The 23,540-nt window shown below is 59.8% G+C and overlaps 1 protein-coding gene across 3 annotated transcripts in view; it reads left to right on the top strand.

Annotated features, from left to right (window-relative positions):
* The window catches only part of GSE1 (Gse1 coiled-coil protein), a 414,806-nt gene that overhangs the window by 158,813 nt on the left and 232,453 nt on the right, over window positions 1–23,540 (top strand). The window contains exon 1 of one of the 3 annotated variants that reach the window (XM_049704033.1): window positions 8,429–8,562. The exons of the other annotated variants lie outside the window; for them this stretch is intronic. Within the exon in view, the coding sequence (XP_049559990.1) occupies window positions 8,481–8,562 (82 nt within the window). The 5' untranslated portion in view covers window positions 8,429–8,480. Of the gene's footprint in view, window positions 1–8,428; window positions 8,563–23,540 lie in introns of those variants that run through there. 3 annotated transcript variants of the gene reach the window in all.

The raw sequence follows: 23,540 nt of genomic DNA, 5'->3' as shown, positions 1-23,540 counted from the left end.
TCCCTGTTGCTGGCCCACTGCGGGGGCAGCTGGCGGAAAACACTGCTTGTTAGGGAGCCGGAGCGGGCAGGTTGGGGGAGCCGGCGCATGGTCACGTGGACATCCATGTTCAGGACGGCCCCGGTACCCACCTTCCTCTCCGCAATGTGGACTCAGCGAGGGAAGGGGCCACCCAGCCCTCTGCGGGGCTTCCAGACCCTGGCTGCTGGGGACGGAGTGTCAGGCAGCAAAGGGGACATGCAGGTGCTGGGCAGGGAGGCCCCGAGCATTCTCTGAGCCTGGGACAAGTGTCTTCTTGCAGTGTGCCTCAGTTTCCTCATCTGAGGAATGGGAAGGAAGGCCAGTGGAAGTGCCTGGCTCGCGGGCAGGTGTGAGAATTAAAGTAACCAGGACAGGAGCGCACTCAGTGCAGGTCCTGACCCCCCGCCCCCACGAGTGCCTCAGCTCTGGGTAATAACCTGCAAAACCGTGACCCTCGGGGACCCTCCCCTCCCCCGGTTGGCACACACGAGCCCCTGCCCCCTGCCCTGGGGCCGCCCCAGGGCAGGGGCACAAGACCCACGTCTGCCAGCTGCTCTCTGTCAGGCTGTGGCCCTGCCTGGGGGGGGGAATGGGGGGGCCCAGCTCACAGCTGGAGACCCGCCAGGAGCAGCCTCCCACAGTCAGCCCCTCCCGGGGAGGCCGCTGCTGCTGCTACTTGGAAACGTGACAGTGACTAATGGTTTATTACACACCTGCCACCTCTCATCGGGCAGGCGCGCACAGCCCCCGGGTCCAGCTGTGCACTGCCAGCTGGACGGCGGGGCGGGCGCAGGGGCGAGCACTTAGAGACACATGGACACAGGCGCAGGGACACGCGGGGACAGGCGCAGACCTGGCAGACGCACCAGACATGAGGGTACATGTGCAGAGACACACACACAGGCACTAGACGCTCTTACACGTGCACATAAGGACACATCGCAGACACACACCTGGGAACGCATATCCGTATGCACACATGTCCCCCACACACACAGCCCTGTCACTCCCTCTCTCCAGAGCTCTGAGCCCCTCCCCGTCTCCCCGCTGTCTCTCCCACTCTCTGCATGGTGGCATCCACCCCAGTGCTGCCTTTCGCAGAGGACGGGGTGGCTGTGGGCAGGTTGGGGGCTGCATCTGTTGCCTTGGGGAGGGGGTAGCTTTCCATTGCCATCCGTTTCTGAGCCCCAGTTCCCTGCAGACATCTTTGCCAGGGGAAGGAAGCTGTCACACCGGCAGCCCTGGTGCCGGGCTGGGGGGCTGGGCCACGTGCCCCCAGGGATATGCACGGCCAACCCGCCTCGGTTTCTCCCAGAGGAGGAGGCCGTGTGGTCCTCGGGCGCCGCGCTGGGAGGGCCCACCTGGGGAGTGGTCACTTGCTGGCTGCAGGGGGAAGAGCTCCAGGGCTGCAGGGGAAGCGGGGACCCCCACGGCTGGCATCCCTCTGGCGGGCCAGGCACGGACCTTGGACTGACCAAGCTGGTGGGGGAAGGGTTCCATCCAAAGCTCACCACGAGGCAGCCTTCCCTTGTAGGCGGCAAGCCCCCAGGCCCAGCTCTTTCCAGTATTCTTAAGCCTTTAGTCCAAGGGAGGTCCATTTCTCATGTGCCACTCGCAGGCGGTATGGAATCCAGCAGGAGGACGCTTGCAATTCATCACCAGCTCATGGGGACAGGCGTTCCTGAACGATGATCTCTGCCGTCGCAGGCTCCTTGGGAGAGAAGCAGCAGCGTCTGGTGATGAGTGAGGGTGTGGCTGGTGTCCTAGACCCAAGTCCGAGTTTCCAGGTCTCAGAGCTGCCACTTCCGGGCCGTGGAGCCTCTGCAAGGTTCAGAATCTTCTGAAAGCTTAGCTGCTCCAGCTGCGGAGTAGGCGTGAAATTGTAACAATGAAATCTTCTTTGTAGCATAGTATCAGTGACATGGGAGGAACGCCAAGGGGGCACCTGGGCTGCAGGGCAAGGCTGTGCAGGCTGCACACTGCACCATTCCAGGGGGCGCCGGTCCTCTTGCCGCCTCTGTGCACGTGCTCCCTGCCTGGCCATCGGGGCTGCCACGTTGCACCGCGGAGCAGTGGCCCTGTAGTTCTGCCGCATGGGCCCTGGGTGTCCTTTCTGAGCTGTGGGACAGCTTCTGAAATGGCAAATAATATAGAGCTAGTGAGAGCCACAGACCCCACTGAAGGCTCTGGGATGGGGTCACAGAAAGCCAGGCAGAGACAGACTCTCCCATCACGGCTGTGTTCCTGGGCACCTCCCTTTCTCCCCTGCCACGTTGGAGTGCTGGGCTGGGCCAGCCCTGTTGGGGGTGGCCTGTGGGTTCCTGCTGTCCTAATAGCCGCTGACCTGCTCCCACCCAGAAAGCCTCCATTCTCATTTGTACTTATTCCAGGTTTTGGGGGACCACTGGTCCAGCGGGGAGGGGACAGGAGGAGTGGGGCTGGCAGGGTGGGGGTAGGAGCCAATATGGGAGACACCGTGCACCTTCCAGAAGACCCCTCCCTTCACCTGCTCCTGTCACGGCCACGGCAGCGGCTGCCTTGGAAGAGTTCGGGGTTAGTTCCTGCTGCTGCTGTAACAGGTCATCACCAAGTCGGTGGTTGAAAGCGATACGTATTTAGCATCTTACACTTCCGGAGGCCGCAAGTCCAATCTGGGTCTCCCTAGGCTAAAATCAAGATATGGGCAGGGCTGCGTCCTCCCTGCTCCACCTTCAAAGCCAAGAACCTTGCGTCTCTCTGCCCTGCTTCTGTGGTCCCAGCTCCTCTGGCTCTGTCCTGCCCCCTTCCTCCACATATAAGGACCTATGATTCCAGGGGCCCACTGTACCATCCACAGTACGCTGTCATCTCAAGGTCAGCTGATTAGCAAACTTCATTCCCCTTTGCCGCGTGAGGGAGCGTACTCACAGGTTCCAGGGATTTAGGATGTGGGTGTCTCTAAGGGCCACTGTCCTGCTGACCTTTTTAAAGTCCCTTATAAAATCAGTTTATGAGTCAGGGCAACCATTGACGGGAGTTGTACAGGTAACCCCGAGCCCATTGTGAGTGACACAGGGTCCCAGGTTTCCTTTAGCTCGTGGCTTCCAGAGTTTCCCGATTCCATCACCAACAGACACGGAGAAGAGAACACGAGAAAGCCACTGGACATACACCCTTGGCCTTGTGGTGACCCGTGTCCTCCCACTGGCCCCAAAGATGGAAGGGAGCTGGGCAGTGACAGCTGTCCACTGCAGCAGCGCCCGGGCATGGTGGAGAGTCAGCTGGTCATCTTTGCCCCGGCTGCCCACCACCCTGGGCGGTTCATCCACGGCTCCGTGAGCTCCAAGAACGTGGGTCTGAGTCTGTCCTGCTGCACCTGGATACCCTGCCCTGGTCCCTGTGTGCTTTGGGGGAAGGGCTGGGCGTCCTCATCCCCTGGCAGGTGTGGGAACGTGAGGCCCCTCCAGGGCTCCCCTGGACCAGGCTGGGGTTTACCTGGACTGGCCTTTGCTTTCTTTCTCTGCTTCCTTATCCCGTCCCGGCCCTGCTCCCTGGGTGCCGTGCCTTATGAATCACTCTCACACATCCTTGTCTGCTTCTGACGAACCACCTGGGATGGCGTATTTCCCAGGGCCGTCCGCTCAGCCTTGCCTGCAAGCGACACGGCACATGCGTGCACCGGCCCCCAGTGTGACCGGCCTCTGCCCGGGCTCCCCAGCCCCACGGATATGGGGGAATTGACCGCAGGTGCTGTGGCTCAACCAGCTCTCCCAGGAAGGGCACCCCACGAGCCAAGAGCACGGAGAACCAGGCGGCTTCCCGGGAGCTGAGCCCCGCAGGCCCAGGCTGAGTTCTTGGAGCCTGGGGGCCGCGCCTGGAAGATGTAACCTGAGAGCCGTGAGGACAGAGCAGTAAGAGTTGCCTGGACCTTGAATGGTCATAGGTCCCAACGTCCGTCCTGGGGCTACTGGGGTTTTTCCTCTTTTCCTTTCTAGCCATGTGTGTAGATCAAATCAGCGTTTGCTGGGCGTGGACATCTTCTAAGCTTTCGGATCCAGACTGGCGCTCCCTAAATTCAGATCCCTCCTCTGCTCCTCCCAAGCTTCTGGTTTTAGGCAGACAACCTCTCTGTGCCTTGGTTTCCCCCTCCATCGCTGGGAGATCCAAGAGTCGATCCACATCTATCGCTGAGCACCGTGCCCGGCACTCAGGGACACGGGAGCTGGCCCTGGCCCTGCGAGGAGAGCGAGCTGGTGACCACCAGGGTCCTGGCCCTGCGCGGCTTTTGTCTCTCCTTTGTCGGGAGAACGGGCTCCCGGCCAGCGGGGTTGGACCTCCGTGGCCAGGAAGGCGGGGCCTCCCCTCGGGTACTGGCTCAGGCCCCGAGACGTCCTTGGCAGGTCTCACCTGGAGCGCTGCGGGTGCGGAGCGCTTTGGCGGGTGGTGCTGGGTGGACTCCTGTGCCCCGAGGCCAAGCGGCAGCTGCTCAGAGAACACAGGGGCCGCCGGGCTTGGCTGTAGCTCATCCTGGCTTGATGGAAAGGGGCTTTGTGCAGTGGAAGTGTCTCCGTGCTCCCGTCACCCCCTCTGTCTTCCCTTGTACATCTCCAGCCAAGCTGGGATCCAAAGTCTGTTTTTCCTCCAACTAGCGACTGTTTATCTTCTCGGGAACTTCTTGTAATGCCAGGAGCACGGAGCTGGCAAGTCTGGGCAGGAGGTGGAGAAGCCCGGGCAGCCCCAGAGGCTCCAGGCTTGTAAGTCGATCTCTCCCCAGGAGCCTCTGAATATTTAGCGGGACTCACACGGGCTGGGCCTGAAGCCCCTTCCCTCCTCTCTCCTCCGATTGCCAGGGTCTGGTCCCTTGGCTGGTGTGTGTCTGTCTGACTGATTCAGGTGTCCATGACGTGAAAAAGAAAAGAGAACTTGGGCAATTTAAGAAAACGATAAACTGCGTGTTGACTTCAACAAAGTTCAAAATGGCACAAAGATAAAAGCAGCTCTTTAGACCTGGCAAAATTGCTATGAGGTGGGTCTCTTTGCCCCGAACTCTTAATTTCTTTCCATTAAGGTTGTGATTAAGACTTCAGGTAGGGGGATTCCCTGGCGGTCTAGCGGCTAGGACTCGGCGCTTCCACTGCGGGGGGCACGGGTTTGATCCCTGGTCGGTGAACTAGGATCCCGCATGCCAAAAAAATAAATAAAATACAATAAAATAAAAATTTCAGGTAGAAAAAAAGAGATCAGTTGAGCCATAGAAATGACTGTTCCGGGGCTCAGGATGGGATGTCCCGGGGGCAGCGTTCGGGACCCCAGGGAGTAAAGCCAGCACAGTCCACTCCTCCAAGGGCTACTGCGCTTGGGGCCCACCTGTCTGCCATCTCTGCCGTGGCCTCCACCCACCCACCACCCTGCTTTCCCCTTGACCAGGTCTAAGCTGGTAGATAAGCTGGCACTCGGGGTACCTTGGCTCTCCTGGTTTAGCACCACAGGGATTTAACTGGCTAGAAGAGCATCATTTGTAAGACTCCTCCTGTGTCCACACCAACTCTCACCTATAACCTTCTATTTAGAGCAGAAACCACTTGACATTGGGCATCTCCCAGAAGACCTTTGCTTGCGTCCCCACCACGGTTGCCTGTTGGCACATGTCTCCACCACTACACGGCCGTTCACGTGGAGGCTTTTGTTCACAGATATTTGTGGAGCACCTGCTGTGTGCCAAAGACTGTGCTAGGCAGCACGTGCGATGCCAGGTGGTGACAGGGGCCATGAAGCAAAATAGGGTCGGAGAACACAGAGACGAGAGTTGTGACTGTAGGCGGGCTGGTCCCGGAGGCCTTGCAGAGGAGGTGGCATTAGGCAGAGAGTTCCAGGCCAGGGGAAGGGGAAGCGCAAGCGCAAAGGCTCCGAGGCAGCCCACCCGCCCTCTCCGTGAAGGCAGGGGCCGTATTTTACTCTCCTCCTTATCTTTCCAGCACCTGGCCCAGTGCACGTAATAGGTGCTCGGTCGAAGTTTGTTGAGTGAATTCAAGTTTTAAGTCAGCTGGTGCCGGGGGACCAGATGAGGGGAAGGTAAAGAAGAAATGAGTCTCTTGTAAACATCGGGGGCGTGCATTTACTCGAGCTTCCTGGGCCGAGGGCTGATGTCCCAAGCAGGTCCTTACTCCATTCTGGAACTTTTCTTCCCTCTCCAGGGCTTTGCTCTAAAATAGAAAATTCCAGCAACCACGGGCTGCTTGCTTTTCCCCGAGGCTTCCCAGGGTGATCATGTTGGGGTCAAGGACACTTCAAGGTCACCTGTGAGTGATTGGTCCTTTCTCCCCCTCGGACTTGGCTGACGTTGGGGGTGGGCTGTGAGCTCCCTGGATCAAACACAGAGAAGAGCATTTACTGAGCAACTGTTGTATGTCAGGTGCTGTGAGTCTGGAAACATTTGTCGTTTCCTGTTGCTTCTGTAACAGACCCCCACCAACTTGGCAGTTTAAAGCAACACAAGTTTATTACCTTACAGTCTGGAGGTCAGAGATCTGACACAGGTCTCGCCCGGCTAGAATCAGGGTGTCGCAGGGCTGGTTGCTCCTGGAGGCTCCAGGGGAGAATGTTTCCTTCCTTTTCCCGCTGCCAGAGGCTCCCGCATTCCTTTGCTTGTGGTCCCACATCCCTCCAACCTCTTCCTTCTGTCATCACATCTCCTCCTTCCCACCCCTGCCTCCCTCTTACGAGGACCCTTGTGCTTGCACTGGGCCCGCGGGGCTGATCTCCCATCTCAGGGTCCGCAACTTAATCACATCTGCAAGGTCCCTTTTGTTCTATAAAGTGACACATTTGCAGGTTCCAGAGATTAGGACATGGCCGACTCTGGGGACCATTATTTGACCTCCACACCAGTCATTCTTGCCGGGCTGAGCTGGCCACATGCGGCCCCTGGGTCGTGGAGTCCGTGCCCACGGCTGAAGGACAGGCAGGTTGGTGAGGACTGCACGGCGATAGAGGGATTTCCTGAGCACTGATTCTGCACCGGGCACCATTGTGTGTGCTGGGACTGAACCCTCTGGCCTTGTGGCCGTGCTGCTGCGGAACCTGACACAGCCGGTTCAGCCCCAGCAGGTGTGCTCTGGGTCACCCTGGGTCAGTTTCCTCCCCTAGAACATCAGGGTCTTGATAGAACCTTTCCCCCGGGCTGTTGCATGAAGATGGCCTCAGTTAACGACCATCGTTTAGAATGGAGATGGGGGACCTCCGGGGGTCCCCACGCCACCCTGGATTCTCGCCCATCCCAGGAGGTTCTGGGTGCAGTTTGGTGTTTGCCCAGGAGGTGACACAACAGGGCACTGGAAACATGGCCGAAGCCACAGCCCTCAGGTCGCCCCCAACCCCAGTTCCCACGCCTGCTGCCCATCCTAGGTACAAGGAAGGGGATTGACCCCAGAGACCGGACAAGGCTCTGTCCCCTCCCCTCCCCTCTCACCACTGCACCCCAGCAAGCAGCCTGTGGGCCCACCTTCGGGTCCTTGGGTGACCCTTTGGGCCCGGCCTGAGCCCCAAGGCAGTCGTGGTCCCCACCCCCAGCAAATGTCCAGCCCTTTTGTCCCCAAATGCACCAAGATGGGCTCTAACAAGGACAGAGTGGCAGACAAAGAACAGTGCCGCTGGGGGGCGCTCCAGGGAGAAGGCAGCGCTCGAACTGGGCACCTGGACCCTTGTAGGGAGAGGACAAACCCTGATGACAACAGGCTCCTCCCCTTCCCCCCTCCATCCTTCCTTCCTTCTCCCACAAGTCTCCCACGGGAACTTCTCTATAGGTCGCCAGAGACCACGGCCCACGGTGGACGCCGCCCACACTCCCAGCTCCCCTGTGCCCTTCCTCCAGCCTGAGCTGAGCCGTCCTTGGCCCTTTCTCTGCAGGAATGCCCCCACGGGGGTGGCTCCTGCTGCCTGGAGCGCATCACGGCAGCCATGGGGACTTGGCACACGGTTAGAGGCCCGGCACCCGGCACGTAGTAGGTGCCCAGTACAGACTGTTGAACGATGGTGTGACTCAGCAAGGGTGACCTTGGTGGGGGGTGTGACCCCCTTTGGGATCCGGAGGCTCCTCTGCTGCCCAGGGCATAGGTCTCCCATGTGCAATAAATCCCTTGGGCCCCCTGGGTCCTGCGGGACGAGAACAGTGCAGGGAAGGCAGGAAGTGGCCGCCACCCTCCGGAGCGCGGCTCCTGTCTACAGCTGGCGGGGCGTGTGCCAGGCCGGGAGGGGGGGAAGGGGGGGAAGGCTGGGGGGCGGGGGGAGGGCGGCCGCGTGGTTGTGCTGGGGCTCGCCGGGCAGCCCTGGCTTGCACGCGCTCCGTCTCTCAGCTGACTTCTCGGGAGTGTGCTCCAGGAGCTGGTCTGCAGACCTGGGAGAGAGGCTTTCTCTGCCCCTCCCCCCGCCTTGCTGCTCCGCCCCCTCCCCCCCCACCCCGGGCCGAAGGGAGCTGCTCCGAGATGGCCAGGCCAGGGGGCCAGGGGCTGGGACTGTCAGTTCTCGTGGACCAGAAGAGCCCCAAGTGGCCAGTGCCCCTGCCGGGTGAGTCCCTGGGATGGCCCCATGGCGGGGGCGGGGGGGGGAAGGGGGGTCCTGGGACGGTGCCCAGACTCACAGGGCAGAGGCAGAGATGGGGGAGCAGATGCTGAGCAGGGACTCGGTGAGGGGAGCACGTCCTGGCTGCAAGGGCACCGAGGCGCATGTGTGGAACGCAGCACGGCCCAGGGGACAGATGGAATGTCCCCGGGGGCCGGCATAATGGCCTCAGTCTGAGCCGGGGCCCAAGGGCAAGCGTTGGGTAGCAAGGGGGCGCAGCAGAGCGCTGAGGCATGACAGCAAGTACCGCAGCCCTGGGCGCCCCCGGGCATGTCCCCGCTGCCCCCACCGCCGTCTGTGCCGTCACGGGGCTCAGGCTGGCGCGGGGCCTGGCGCTGGGCACCTGGGGGTGCGCACAGGTGAGCCTGCTGTCCTCCCAGCCGCTGGAGGTGAAGCCCAGAGCCAGGTGGCTCACAGAGGTCACTGAATCCTACCGTCCCTTCCTACAGAGGGGAACCTGAGGCTCGGAGGAGGGAGCATCGCTGCTGGGGGCTGCCCAGCCCCCCGGGACAGAGCAGGGTCTAGAACCCAGGTGACCCACCTGCCAAACCCCCTCCTGCCGCCGGAAGTGGGAGGAAAAGGGCAGAAGGGCTGGGAGAGGAGCCGGGCAGATCTGGGAGCTCGGGAGCTGGTGGAGGAGGCCAAGGGACAGCCTCCGAGGAGGTGCTGGGAGGAACATAGGTGTGCTCGGCACAGGTGATGCTGAACCCCAGAGCTCCCCGTTCCATACCAGGTGGGGTGCGAGGGCTCCCCCTCCTCCCATCACAGCCAGCTTCTTGGCCCCTAGGACAGCATGCAGGGCTCTGGGCTGGGAGGTGGGAGGCGTGGACTCTAGTCCTGACCCTCCACTCCCTGCCTTGGATTTAATCTGATTACGAAGGAACACACTGGCGAGGGGAGCGCGCTCCCCTGCCCATCCACAGGGTGGTTGGCTGTGAGGTAGTGAGCTCTCCGTCCTCGATCGTATGCGAGCGGGAATCACCAACCCATTGGAGAGGTTGTAGAGGCGCAGAGGTCAGACGGGACAATCTTCCTTCCGTGTCTGAGATTCCAGGTCCCTCCTCCTCTGTGTGCCCCATCTGTGCGGCAAGAGGGACTGTAGCAGCTGGCGTTCAGTGAGTACCTACTGTATACTAAGGCTCTTTGCCACCCTTGGCAGACAGTTCACTGAACCCTCACCACACCCCGTGTGCGGGCGCCCTTCTTCCACCATGTTCCAGATGAGAAGACCCAGGCACGGAGGTTCAGGTGACTGGCTGATGGTCCCCAGGCCAGTCAGTTGAGTGGCAGAACTGGCATGAAAGTGTGGCACAGAGTTTGCATCCTGCCCCACCACGCAGGATAAGAGGTATCCTCAATTACAGGAAGGCCAACCCCATTTAGGAAAATGTTTCCTAAGCTTTGAGAAGTCCAGAAGGTTCTCCAGCGTCACTGCGGGGCTTTGGCTGGGAGGACAGTGGGCTGTGGCTTTTCAGGACTGGGTAGCCCCAGTCCTGCCAGGACAGGCAGGTGCCAGGCAGTGAGGCATCTGTGGTGATGGGAGATGGGGCACCTTGTCCTCCTGGGGGCGGGGGGGCACTGGGAGCCCAAGAGCAGGCCCGGGCCCAGCCTGCCTCGTGGGTGCTAGGAGGGCAGCCAGGGGCCGTCATTGCCTTTGTTCCCATCACGAAGGCACAGCCCGGACTCCAGCCCCTTCCTCACACCCTTGGCAGCCAGACAGGCCACATTTGCCCCAGGCAACTGCAGGCCCTGTCCCCAACACTGCCCGGTACCCAGTGTCTGCGCTTCCTGGGATCCCCCAGACCCTCTTTAAACAGAGGACTGAAGCTGAGCCCTGGCCTGGGCCATGGGCGTGGGGTCTTGGTGGGTAGTGTGTCCCTTCCTGTAGATGCGGCTCAGCCCCGCCTCTTTTAGGAAGCCTTCAGTGATTGCTCCTCCTCAGAACCTCCCTTTCCCCCCTCTCTCCCAGTATTACATCGTTTCCTCAGCCCCAGAGTGGGAAGGGAGCTCACTTGACTTCACTGAGGTCTAAACCAGGGGGCGTGGGAGAACACAGGTGGCACTATTAACCTATTATGTGGGGACATTAGCTGAAAACCAGGACTGTCCTGGGCAAACCAGGACATACAGTTGCCTGGCTTCTACCATGATTGTTGGCCATTTGCGTGTTGCCTTCTTTGGTTCTCTTTCCTGTCAGATAAAACAGACAAAAAAGGGAAGGGGAAAGGAGGGAGGGGAGAGATGCAAAGCATGGGCTCTTGTGTTGCTGCTTTCTAGTGGAGCCTCAGCTTACTCATCTGTAAAGTGGGAGTGCTGGCAGCAGCTATCACGTAGGGTCACCGTGAGGTTAAATGAGGCTACGTGCACAGCAAACGTTCAGTCATGCTGTCCTTGTTTCTGGGAAGTGACCGGTCTTTGCCTCCATCCTTCCGGCACCAAACTAGTGCCAGACACGGCCTCAGATGTACTGATTGCTTCCTGGAAGAGGGTCTGCACACAGTAGGTGCTCAGTAACATTTCTAGAAGGATGGATGGATGGATGGGTGGGTGGATGGATGGGTGGGTGGATGGGTGGATGGATAGCGGAGGATGGGTGGATGGGTGGATGGGTGTATGGATAGCGGAGGATGGGTGGATGGGTGGATGGATGGACAGTGGAGGATGGATGGGTGGATAGATGGATGGGTAGGTGGATGGGTGCATGGATGTTTGGCTGAATGAATAGTGAACGAATGTCGGGTCTCCTCTCATCCCAGGCAGGCCTGGAGACCCCAGCCGACTGGCAGCAGGTAGCCCAGGGCTAGTATGACTGTGCTTTTGTCCCCACGGTCCCCCGTGGCTGCCCATTGCCGTGGCAGGGCCGCACACTCTCTGCACCTCCTCCCTAAGCCACAGGCCCTGGCTGCGCACCAGGCCTTCCTCCCTCCCTCCCTTTGGCACCATCAGTACAGACAGGTCAAGTGGCTTTCGGATCAGCGGCTCCTTGCCCCCTCTCTCTGGGGGCTCTGTGTGTGTGCGTGTGTGTGTGTGTCTGTCTGTCTCTCTGTGTCTCTGTGAGTACATGTGTCTGTATCTGTGTGTGTTGGTGTGTGTGGGTCTGAGTTTGTGGGCGTGTGTGGTTTTATGTGCGTGTCGGTGTGCATGTGTGCGTGCGCCCGGCAGGCCCAGCGGGCGACGTGGCCCCTGTGGCTTCAGGCTGAGGGAATTAGTGTGCAGACAGTGGCTTTGGTAACTGGCCAGGTCTGCTGTCCCTGGAAGCTGTGAGGGGCGTGGACGTGACACGAGTCTGACCTGCTGGTTCGAGGGGGGCTGTGGAGGAGAGGGCCCCTGAGGCTAGCTTTTGGGACCCTAACCCCCTCGTCCTGGGCCACCCACTGTTGCCCCAAGGCCAGAAGAAGGCTCTTGTCCTCTGTGGGTGGGGACAGATGAGTGGACAAGGACCAGCCTCCCTGTCCCTTCACCGGTGACAGTGGTACCACGCCCTCCCTTATGGGGGCTAAGAAGCCATTCCTGGCACCCCTCGCTCCCCAGATGTGGTGTGAAAAGTGGGGCTCTGGACCTGGCTGTCCTGGGCTCAAATCCCCTTACTGCTACTCAATGCTGTGTGTCCTGGACAAGCTGCCTAACTTCTCTGGGCTATTTCCCGACATGAACCAGGGCTGTGAGGATGGAGTGGGTCAGGACCTGAGGCCCTCGGGACAGCTCAGCTCAGGCAGCACGAGCTGTCAGCACCCTGATTTTCACTGTCCCAATCATCATTCTGTTTTCCTTGTCTGGGAGCATTTGAATCCCAGTGTCACTCCTCCCCCCCTACCCTACCACAACCCACTTCCTCTAGGTGGGGAGAAAGGCAGGAATCTCAGGACCCTGACTGGGTCAGGGAAGTTCGCATTTGACCCTCACCAGACCTGGGGCGGGAGGCAGCCAGCCAAGGTGAGACACAGCCCCCTTGTCTGGAATGTTCAGAAATCACAGGAAAATGCCGTCCTCAGGGCGGCTTCCAGCCACCCTCCCCCCACCAGCATCCCAGCCTCTGGCCCTCTATCCCCCTCACCCAGCAGGGTGCAGCATGGGAAGGAGCATTCGTCAAGCACCATGAATGCCCGTTCTCAAGTCATTGGCCCCACTTTACAGATAGGGAAACTGAGAGCCGTGGGATGCTCACCCCAGGCATACGTGGGGCGTGGGACCAGCCCCAGGCAAAGCAGGAATTCCCACCAGGAACCAACCTACACACTCTGCGTGGGCCTCCCTCCCATCTCTTTGGACCCGAACCCCTGCCCCCTAAGCCCCTCTGGCCCCCAGGCAGGGCTCCAGCCTGTCCCCAGCTTCTCCCCCGCTCCCCGCAGGAAGCAGAGCCCGGGGAGACGGCTAACTGCACATTCTTAGGAACCAGACCCCGCAGGCCGATCTGTGCACCCTGTCTGAGGCTCAGTTTCCCCATCCGTGAAATGGGGATAACCAAGGTTGTTCATCTTCTCTAGTGTGGGGAAGGCCGGGCTGTTGAGGCCCCACCCCTGTCCCCAGGGGCTGGTCTGGGGTGAGTTCAGAGCTGGGTGGGCTGGTCTGGCCGCCTCACGTCTCCCTAATGGCAGGTTTGGGCACAGACAGAGCCTGTGGCCTGGCGGTGTGGGGTGGTGGTTGTGCTCCCCTGCCCGCCTGCCCTCCTGCCTGCCGTGTGGTCCCAGCGGGGGCACGTGAACACAGCCTGGCTCTGTTCTCAGAGCTTTGGGAGGCGGGCTGTCACGGCAGGAGCCAGGAGCTGGAGGGGAGCCCAGAAGTGGGGGAGGGGCAGCGGATGTCTGCGCCTTCCCTCACCCTCAGCGCCAGGCCCTGCCTAGCCACAGGTGCCCCCGCAGCACAGGGTGTGAGTGGAGGCCTGGGGCGCCAGGGAGGGGAGTGCAGGAGAGCGAGGAGGGGGTTCTGGTGGGCGGAGCCGCCCCCCTCTGTTCTGGGGCTTTAGAGGTGTCCAAGGCCACACAGGTTGGTCTGCACGGCCACCATCACCAGGGCTGCGGGTCCCGCTGGATTTCCAAACTGCTTCTGCCGTTGTGCAGGCTGTGCACTGCACAATCTCAGGGGGCCTTTGGGTAGAGTTGTGCAGTGGCCTAGGGCCTCCCTCCCGTCTGCACCTACCATATATATTTTTTTAAATTAATTAATTAATTTATGGCTGCGTTGGGTCTTCGTTGCTGTGCGCGGGTTCTCATTGCGGTGTCTTCTGTTGATGCGGAGCGCGGGTTCTAGGTTCACAGGCTTCAGTAGCTGTGGTTCAAAGGCTCTAGGGCACAGGCTCAGTAGTTGTGGCACACGGGCTTAGTTGCTCCGCGGTATGTGGGATCTTCCCGGACCAGGGATCGAACCCATGTCTCCTGCATTGGCAGGCGGATTCTTAACCACTGCGCCACCAGGGAAGCCCTGCACCTACCATATTTTGATTTTCGGTTCTGGAATCCTGGTCACCTTTGATCAGAAGCCTGGAGTGTTGGTGGGGGTGACATGTGTGAATGATTGTGGGTGACAGGGCACCCATCGTGGGCTGAACATGGTGTGGAGGTTGGGGGGTTGCAAGAAGCTGTGTCTGTCCCTCAGAGGTCAGAGTGATGTCTGCGTGTCTGAGTGTCCCGTGCATCCCCTTCTCCACGGGCATCTGTGTAACATCAGAACTTTGTGGGTACCGTGTCTCCCTGCCCCCCACCTCGTTCTCTCTTTTGCGTCCTAGCCCTCCTTGCCAAGATATGACGTCTAAACTCCAGGGCTCACTGTGGGCTGCTGGCCAAACAGAACCTGGGAAGAGAGACACCAACTGAAACCTTTCCTAGCTGTGTGACCTTGGGCAAGTTACCTAACCTCTCTGTGCCTTCGTTTCCTCATCTGAAAAGTAGAGGTGATAGACTACATTGTAGGGTTGTGGGCAGATTAAATGAGCTAATGGTGAAAAGCACCTCGAGCCGGGACAGCGTGTAGAAAGTGGCAGCAGCTTTCTCACTCCGTGTGCCCTGAGTAGAAAGTACCAGCTTTGATCTTTCCTCTGACCCCTGGAGGTCGTGGCAGGCAGGAGGCTGGGGTTCACCTTGTCCCCCAGGGGTGGCTGGCACCAGGCTTGGCACAGGGTGAGCCCTGGAGGCGTGGGCCCCCTGCTGTCCCGGCCCCTTTGTCCACGCGGGCCCCCCTGCCCCGCTGCAGGGAAACCGCAGGCTCGGCACTGCCGCTCAGCCTTATCTCAGGCCTTCTGCAGACAGCCCTGTCCCCGGGAAAGGGTTTTATCAGCCTGGTCATCTGTGTCCCTAGAGGCTTGGAAAAACATGTGGTCTAGTGGCAGGGAGCTCGGAGGGAGGCCAGCGGGGGGCCGGGGGGGCAGGGGCATACCCACGCTGGCCTGACATGGCCCCCCCTTCCTCCATGGGGGGCTCTGGGCACCTGAGGAAGGGCCAAGTCTCCAAACTCCCTTCCCAGATTCCATGACATTCAGGCCCCACTGGCCCCTTCCACAGCCCGCGGACTTGGTGCCCTCCACGCGGCCACTGACCATTTGGGCCTCCCAGGGAGCAGCCAGGAAGCCTGGCCTGGGTCTGGAGGATGGAAGCTGGGAAGCCCATTTCAGGCAGTGAGCCGTGGGAAGGCCGCCCAGGCTCCCTGATGCCCCCCGAATGGCCAGAGAGACCCAGTCCTCTGCCCTTATAGGAACAACAACTCACGTGTGTTGAGCATGTATTGAACAGGGCGGCCCTGCTCGCCATGCTTTATACCAATTCACTCTTTGACTCCTCCTCACGTTCTCATAAGCCAGGACCATTTATTAACCCATCTTAGAGACCAGGAGACTGAGGCCCGGGTGAACATTTGCACCCTGCAGGCTTGTGCACACCCTGGGTCTCTGGGCGCACGGGACAGTCAACTTGGGGATGGAAGATGGTCCCTTTGGTCCCTGGCCATCCGGCTACCCTAGCGCCATTCTGCCATCGTTTCTCCGTCCCATTGCACCCTCTCCTCCCCTCCCGTCCCCTCCCCTCCCCTCCGCTCAGGGAGAAGTCCTGCTAAACCAGTGGTGGAGGTAGCAGAATTGGACCCTCCCCAGTAGGTGCAAACAGCCAGAGAGGCAGCTGGAGATTTTAAATATCCGGGTTCAGATCCCAGCTCGGGCACCTACTGGCTGCAAACCTGGACAAGCCTCCTAGCCCTCCGTGTCGCGCAGCGGGGCATGTACCCTTTGCACATCCCAAGTACACCCCCCCAGGCCTTGGCCCTGCTGCTGGCTCTTCCCCAGATAGCCAAGGGCTCTCCCTCTCTTGCCTCAGATCTGTGGGCGAAGTCGCACTCTCTGAGAGCGCCCTGTCCCTCTCTTCTAAAACGTCAACCTCCTGCCATGTCACATCCCCGTCCTTAGGCTGTCCTGGGCATGCGTCACTACCTCGTGTGTTTTTCACTGGCTTTCTTTGATCATCGTCTGCTGTCCTCACTGGCCGGGCAGCTCCAAGAGGACAAGACTTTCCATCTGTTCTTGTTTCTCTCAGTCTCCCCAGCACCTAGATCAGTGCCTGGCATATAGTAGGCCCTCAATGTATTAATACATGTCAAATGAATGAATGGACAGATCAGCAAAATAAGCAAACTAAGAGTTTCTTCACTTTTCTCTCATTGATGAATTGATTATTACCCCCATCTTGCTCCTGAAGAGACGATGGTTCTCCTGATGGGTGCTCACTTGACGGGCACATAGTAGGTACTTCTAAGTGTCGGTGTCCTTCCCCGCCCCCATGCTGAGCAGCTGCTCAGGCCCCCAGGCCTCCGGTCCTCATGGATCAATTGAGGTCTCACCAAAACAGAGCCAGCAGCCCCGTTCCGGGGTAGGGGGATGCATTTCCTGCCGCCCCCTCCCTGCGGGTGCCAGCTCAGGCTACCAGGCCTGGACCCCGCTCCCTGATGGGCTAGGAGACCACCAGCAGGGCCGTGAGGGTCCTGGAGTCCTGCCACCTGGGTGTGTGTTCTCTCTGCTCCCTGACCCCCAGCCCGGCCAGTAGGCGAGGGAAGCAGGTCACTGCAGTCACCTTCCTGCTGTGACTCCCAGGAGATAAGACCCTTTGCAGGTCCAGGGCATGGCCATTGAGAGGGTGCCTGGCCCGCTGGCCTTCCTGCCCAGTCCACGCCTACTGGGTGCCAAGCTTGGTGGCAAAGGGGTGTATTTTCCAAATCCAAAGATAGGACATCAGGTATTTGGCCTTGGGAGGTCAAAACCTTGTCATTCCCAGAACATTCTGGTGGATTATAAGGACCGCAGGACTGGCCAGGAAATTCTAATGTGGACGGTCACCATCTCCCTGAATGACAGCAGGAGGTCAGAGGTAGACACCTTGTCCTCAGGGATCTTAAAGTCCAGCTGGGCACCCCAAGGGTTAAGGGCATGCAGCTGAGGAAGTCTGGGAGGGCTTCCTGGAGGAAGAGAGACAGAGCTGTGACTGGAAGGATTCCAAGATGCAAAGGAGGACCGTTGAGGTCTTCTTGGAGACAGAGGGAGGCTATTCCAGTGGGGAGGGGTGGTGCCTCTGGGCCTCATCTGAATTGGGGGGATGTTGAAGCTTCCCCCATCTCCTCCCTGAGCCCCGGAATCAGGGCCTTGTTTCTGCACATGAGGAAACTGAAGCCTGGGGAGCCGCCGGTCAAGGTCACAAGCAAGACAGAGGTGGGGGAAAGTGAGGTGAGGAATCCCCTCTCTGTTGCCCAGGTGCCCCCACCTCCCGGCCCCCAACCACGGTCGGGTTTAGTGTTGAATGTCAGACATTTGGTCTGTGCTCTGCAGTAGACAGTAGTGGTTTGAAGTCCTGACGTAAACATGGTTAACAAATTGGCCTCATTTGGTGTGGCCCCAGATCTAATTGGATCCAGTTAACACGCACGGGGGGTCTGAGTCAGCAGCCCCCGATCTGTCATCCAGCCTGCACACCAGCCCCTCCACTGCTCCTCCTGCCCAGGTGGGAGGCATGCCTTTTCCCAGTCTTTGCATTTTATCTGGGGACCTGTGAATTTCCAGGTGACTGTGGGAGCCCGCCCGGTAAAGTCGTGGCAACGCATGTTAATTTAAATTTTTGTATTGAGATAGAATTCACGTAACGTAAAACTAGCCATTTTAAAGTGAATAACTCCGTGGCAGTTAGTCCATTCACAATGTTGTACGGCCATCACCTCTTTCCAGTTCATCGCTCCCAAAGGAACCCCCGTACCAATTAGTTATTCTCACTCCGCCTGCCCCCCAGCCCCTGGCAACCACTAACCTGCTTTCCGCCTCTATGGAGTTGCCTCTTCTGGACGTTTCATATACATGGAATCATACCACGTGTGGTCTTTTGTGCCTGGCTTCTCTCACTGAGCGTGTTTCCAAGGTCCATGATGTTGTAGCTGTGTCAGGAGTTCATCCCTTTTCATGGCTGAATAATATTCCACTGCCCGGATGGGCCACATTTTATGTACTCGTTCTTCTGCTGACGGACACCTGGGCTGTCCCCACATTTTGGCCGTTGTGATGAATGCTGCTGTGGACGTTCCTGTACAATCTTGACTCGGAACACTTGTTTTCAGTTCTTTGGGGTATACAGTTGACCCTTAAAAAATGCAGGGCTTAGGGGAGCCAACCCTTCGAGCAGTCGAAAATCCTCTTATAGGAGGATTGATGCCCTCGGCCCTCCGCACCGACGGTTTCTCCGCATCCTTAGATTCAACCAACCATGGGTCCTGTAGTACTGTCGTATTTACTATTGAAAAAAATACGCGTATAAATGGACCCGCGCCATTGAAACGCGTGTTGTTCAAGGGTCAGTTGTATACCTCGGAGCGGAATCTGCTAGGTCATCCTCTGAATTTAATTTTATTTCATAAACATGTATAGCGCTCTGACTAGGTGCAGTTTTGTGTTCACGGCATCCCCTGAGAGGTAGGCACTGTTAGCCCCATTTACAGATGAGGAAACTGAGGCATGGCAGTTAGACAGCCAGAAATTGAACCAGGTAGTCAGACCCTGGCAGCTCCCACTCATGCAGAACTGAGGCCAGCAGCTCTGTCCGGCCCTTGGGATGGTGACCACATCTCAGGGTAACTCAGAACACTGGCCAGGTCTGGGAGAGCTTGCTGTGCTCACCATCCCAAGAGGCTGTGGGGTAAACCTGAAGCCGGGGTGTTCGTTCTTAGAGAGGAGTGTCGCCAAGGATGAGCTGGAGGTGGGTACCTCTCCGGGTCAGGTGCCTCTCCTGACAGCAGCCTGAGATCACCGTGCTGACCAGGGGGCCGGCCCCGTGGGCCCCCCTGGGGCTCCCCTGCCCGCTCACGGGGGTGTCATGTCAGGAATACATGACGGCAGTGCAGGCTCTCAGCCAGCCCTGCTCTCCTGGGCCCCTGGACTTCCGCAGAGCCCCCACTCCTGCGGGTGGTGGACTCGTCCACTGGGCATTAGTCACGCGATCCTGGGCCCCGGCTGGCCACCCCCTGGAACGTGGTTATCTCCCGGCCACACGCTCCTGCGCGGCCGGGGACCCCAGCGGCTCCGATGGCTTATCTCCCCGGCCTGTTGCTCCCTCCCCAGTCCCTCCGAGTCTGGCTTTATCTCTCCATTCTGGGCTCTTCCTTTACCCACAAGCCCTGGCTGCCAGTGGGATGGGGGCCGGAACCTTGGTGGTCCCGGACCCTCGGGGCAGAGTTTCCTCCCCAAGGCTAGTCACCCACGAGGCCCCCGCTGTGAGCACTTGTGTCCGAGAGGACACACAGTGACCCCAGGATCTTCCGGACGCTCAGCCCCCCGTCTCTGCAGTGTGGGTAACTAAATAAAATCCCTCCCGGTCTCACAGCCCGGAGGGACCCCAGGGCAGACAGACAGCCCCTCGATTTCCCGATGACAGAGGCCGGGGCACGTGGGGGACCTGCTGGGGGGCCCTCAGCTGGCACCCGGGCCGGGGACCCCACCCCTGGACTCTGGGTGACTTGGAAGGACGGAGTGGGCATGGGGGCGGAGCAGGTCAAAGTGCTTCTGAATAAGAGGGGAAATTCTAGAAGGCCTCCTCCTTCCCGTAGGCTTATCTGGGAGCAGGGACATACTCCGGCACCCTTCAGCTTGGGGCAGCCGCTGGGCGCTTCACCGTAGCCTCGCGGGCCTGCTGCGGGCACACGGAGCTCCGTTCATGGATACAGGCGTGTGTGCGCGCACACACGTACACACACAGTTCCCAACTTGTACACACACGGAGCTGCCCACACATATGCACACAGCCTTAGTGCATAAGCACACGCATCTACTCACATACGTGCACTCAGACACACAGTCTGTCTCACACTCAAGCATGCACAGAGCTCGCAGCACACTCACACACACACTTGTATGCTGTGTATGTCTCTCTCTCTCTCTCTCTCTCTCTCTCTCTCTCTCTCTCTCTCTCTTTCTCTCTCTCTGTCTCTCTGACACACACTTCTCCCCCAAGGCCAGCCTGGGTGACTGCGCATTTCCTCAGAAGCTGCCCACAATTGACTATTCATGCTTCCCTCTAATTGCCTCCTGGGTGTTTGTCTGCCTGGGTAGGGGGGCCAAGGCCGGGAGGATCTCGAGTGGTCTTGAGGGTGGGACTGGGATAAGAGGGGTCTGCCATTAAAGGGACCCGCCCAAGGGCAGGAAATCATCAGGCCAGGGGTGGGAGGACCCTTGGGAAGACCCCGTGTGCCTCCTACCTGCAGAGCCTGGGGTCCTAGTGAACCCCTGGCCTCTAAGCCACAGGATTGTGTCTTTGGCCCGGAGGCTGCTGTCATCAATCCTGGCTCTTCCCTGTGGGGCTTGGCAGCCACCCCCAGCTGTGGCTCAGATCCTGGTTGGTTTTCCCCTCAGAATCCAATCAGTGTCAGCCCTCCCTCCACATCGGAGGAGACTTCCTTTGCCAAAACCGCTTCACAGAGTGTCCCTCCCCAGAACTGTCTCCATGCTGAGAAGCAGTCAGTGTCACCTCCCTCCATAGATGAGAACAGCCTCAGAGGGGGGTAGTGATGTGCCAGTGGGGACCACCCAGCCCAGGATACTGATCTGGGGCCCCAGAGACCGCCCCCCCCCCGAGAGAACGGGCACTGGGCCTCCTTACACCGGCTGAGACCCCCCCCCCCCGAGGATGTGGCAGGGGTTGCAGGGTGGCTTCCATCCTGCGATGAAACAGAGCCGTCAGGCGCCGGGTGCTGGCTTCCCTCCCAGCCCTGCTGTTTACTTGCTGTGTGACCTCAGACCATGCTCTCAACCTCTCTGAACTTTCATTTCCACACCCACAACATCACCAACCCGCAGCCTCGCCCGGAGGATCACGCGAGCTCCTGCTCGTTGTGCCGCACGGGACCTACAGAGGAGGCGGTGAACCAGTGGTCTCCGATATTATCAGGAGAAAAGATGTCGTTTACCTGTTCCTCTGTCCCCTGGGCCTAGCTCTCCCTTCTCATACAAGCTGGGACCTGTGCAGGTGGCAGCTCGCGGCCAGGCGTGAGGGTGGCATGTCCTGAATGCCCAGCAGCCTTCATCTTTGGGGACCTTGGTGAGCTCCGACTGCTTAAGCCCTGACCTCCTGGGGGGATACATTCGTGGGCGGAAGAGTGGAGTGACTTGAAGCTGGGCGGAGGGGCCTGGGAAGGGGCACAGCACAGGCGTGTCCAAGTCTTGTGGGCCTTTCCTGTGCCCTGGGGGCTCTTTGGTGAGTGACCAGAGGACCGGGGGAGGGTGGGAGATCCGCCGCTGGAGCAGGCCTGCTCTGCTTCCGGCCACTCGGAGCCCTGCTGTGCCAGCTAAGGGTGCTGGGCGCCGGCCCCTGCCCCGCCTGCCCTCCAGAACCGCGTTCTCTCCTAAAGGTCTCGCTGGCTCCCTGTCACCTTCCCCGGGCCCCAGGTTGCTCCGTCAGTTGGGACACAAGTCCGTTCTTGCCCTGGGCCCAGCAGGTGTTTGGGGGTGGGTGCCAGCCAGTAGCTGCTTGTCTGGGGCAGGGGTAGGGGGTCAGAGGGGGGAAGCACACTGACTGTGTGTCTCTCGGGGTGGCCCCCACTGTTGGAGCCACCGCCCAGACACCTGGAGAGATTCGCCAGCTCACGGAGTCAGGGCCTGGCGGGAGGTGCCTGCTTCCGGAACCCACCGCTGGCTGCCGGCTCCTTCTTGGGGTCCCTGGGGAACGAGGCAGGGGGCAAAGCCGAGCTGAGCGCCGTGGCTTAGGTGGAGCCCCGGCAGCGGAGGAGGGGTGTCCGCAGCCCCCCACCAGGGTCGGGCCGGCTGCTGACGGATGGTAATGAGACCCGGGGAGTCTGATGAAGTTCATTTTTCACCTGCCCGTGACTTCGCCTCCCTGCTCTCCCAAGGCAGCCGGTAATTCATCCTGGAGCCCTTCAGAGGCCTCGGCAGTAATGGGGTCATAGATCACTCCTCGCGGAGACGGAGCTGGACGGCAGAGTGGAGCCGTTAAGGATGACCACTGCTGGCCCCGGGCCAGGCCGACTCCAGCTCTGCCTCCAGTTCCAGATGGGCCCTGCCACTCCCTGAACGTGGGTGAGGGTGGGAGAGGGCCGAGGGACGGCTTCAGGGTTGCTGCACACCCCCGGGGGGTGGGGCCCCCAGAGGAGGACAGTCCTGCATTTTGCATCATTTCGCTGGCCGGTGTGGGGCTTCCTGGGGCCGTGTGACAGCTGCCCCTTTGGTCAAGGCCTCTCTGCGATGGGTCAGGGTTGCCAGGATGCCAGCATGGAGGCCACCCCGACCTCCCACTGTTTAAACACTGTGACTGCAGGTGGGATGCTTCACACGCTGCCTTGCCCCTGTCCGGCTCAGCAGTGTGGCCTGCAGAGGTTGCAATGGTGGCAGACACCCCGGGCCCCCCCATATTAACAGCCCTCCTGCCCCCAAGCCAGTGGATTCCAAAGCTGGGCGGGAGTCCCATCCTGCCTGGTTCAAACCCCAGCCTCGGCGTCTTAACCTGCTGTGCAAATGGGCAAGCCTCTCTTGCCTTAGTTTTCTCATGTGTAAAATGGGATAAGGGAGTTAAGATGCATTGCAAATGGGATGTACTTTTGACAGCACTGGGGACCGAGCGCTACAGAAGTCAGGTTTGTTACTATTACTGCTGGCAGCAGCGGCAACATTAGTTCACAGCTCAGGCTCGGATCCCAGCTGTGTGACCTCTGAGCACACGCTTACCCTCTCTGGGCCTCAGTTTCTTGACCTGTCAGATGATGAGAAGATTGAACAGGCTCGCTCATGAAAAGCCTTGGAAGGGAGGCTCCGTGGAGTCAGCGCCCAGGGAAGATTAGTTCCGGTTGTTGGGTGCTGGAAACAGCTCCCCACTGCCCTTCTGGGATGTTCCATTGTGCAATGGGAAGGGAGAAAAGAGGGCTCCCGGTCAGTAGGCCCCAACAGTGAGACTCTGGGCCAGGCCCGTGGACATGAGCCAAACACTCGTCACGTCCAGGTGGGGAAACTGAGGCACAAAGGCTTGGTGACCCCCCAGGCCATCACAAGCAGTGTCCTCACCCAGATCCCCGAGTTCCCGACAGTTTGAGAGTGGGGCTCTCAGAGCCCCTTGAAGGCTGCAGGGAGCCTTGCTGGGGTGTCCCCACTCCCGTCTGACACTGTGGTTTCTGGAGATGGCTTTTCTGGTACGGGATTGGCAGGTTCTCCACGCAGGCTGCCCGGGGACTGCACTGTAGACTCTGGGCCTGAAGAGGGTGCCAGCTCCCTGAGCACCTGAGGGCCCCCCCTCCAGGCCCCGCCCAGTCCCACCCCCACCAGTTTCCCAGAATCACCACTTCCCAGCTCCTGGCGTCCTCACCGCCCGACTGGAGCCCCACCGCAGCCGGCCTCCTGTGGCCCCTTCTCTCCTGGTCCTGCAACAGGGCCTTTGCCCTTGCTCTTCCCTCTACCTGGAATGCCCGTGCCCCAG

This window comes from Orcinus orca, chromosome 20 (assembly GCF_937001465.1).
Source record: "Orcinus orca chromosome 20, mOrcOrc1.1, whole genome shotgun sequence".
Taxonomy (NCBI): Eukaryota; Metazoa; Chordata; class Mammalia; order Artiodactyla; family Delphinidae; genus Orcinus; species Orcinus orca.
The sequence above is the reverse complement of the archived record's forward strand: the minus strand, read 5'-3'. Positions and strand labels throughout refer to the sequence as shown.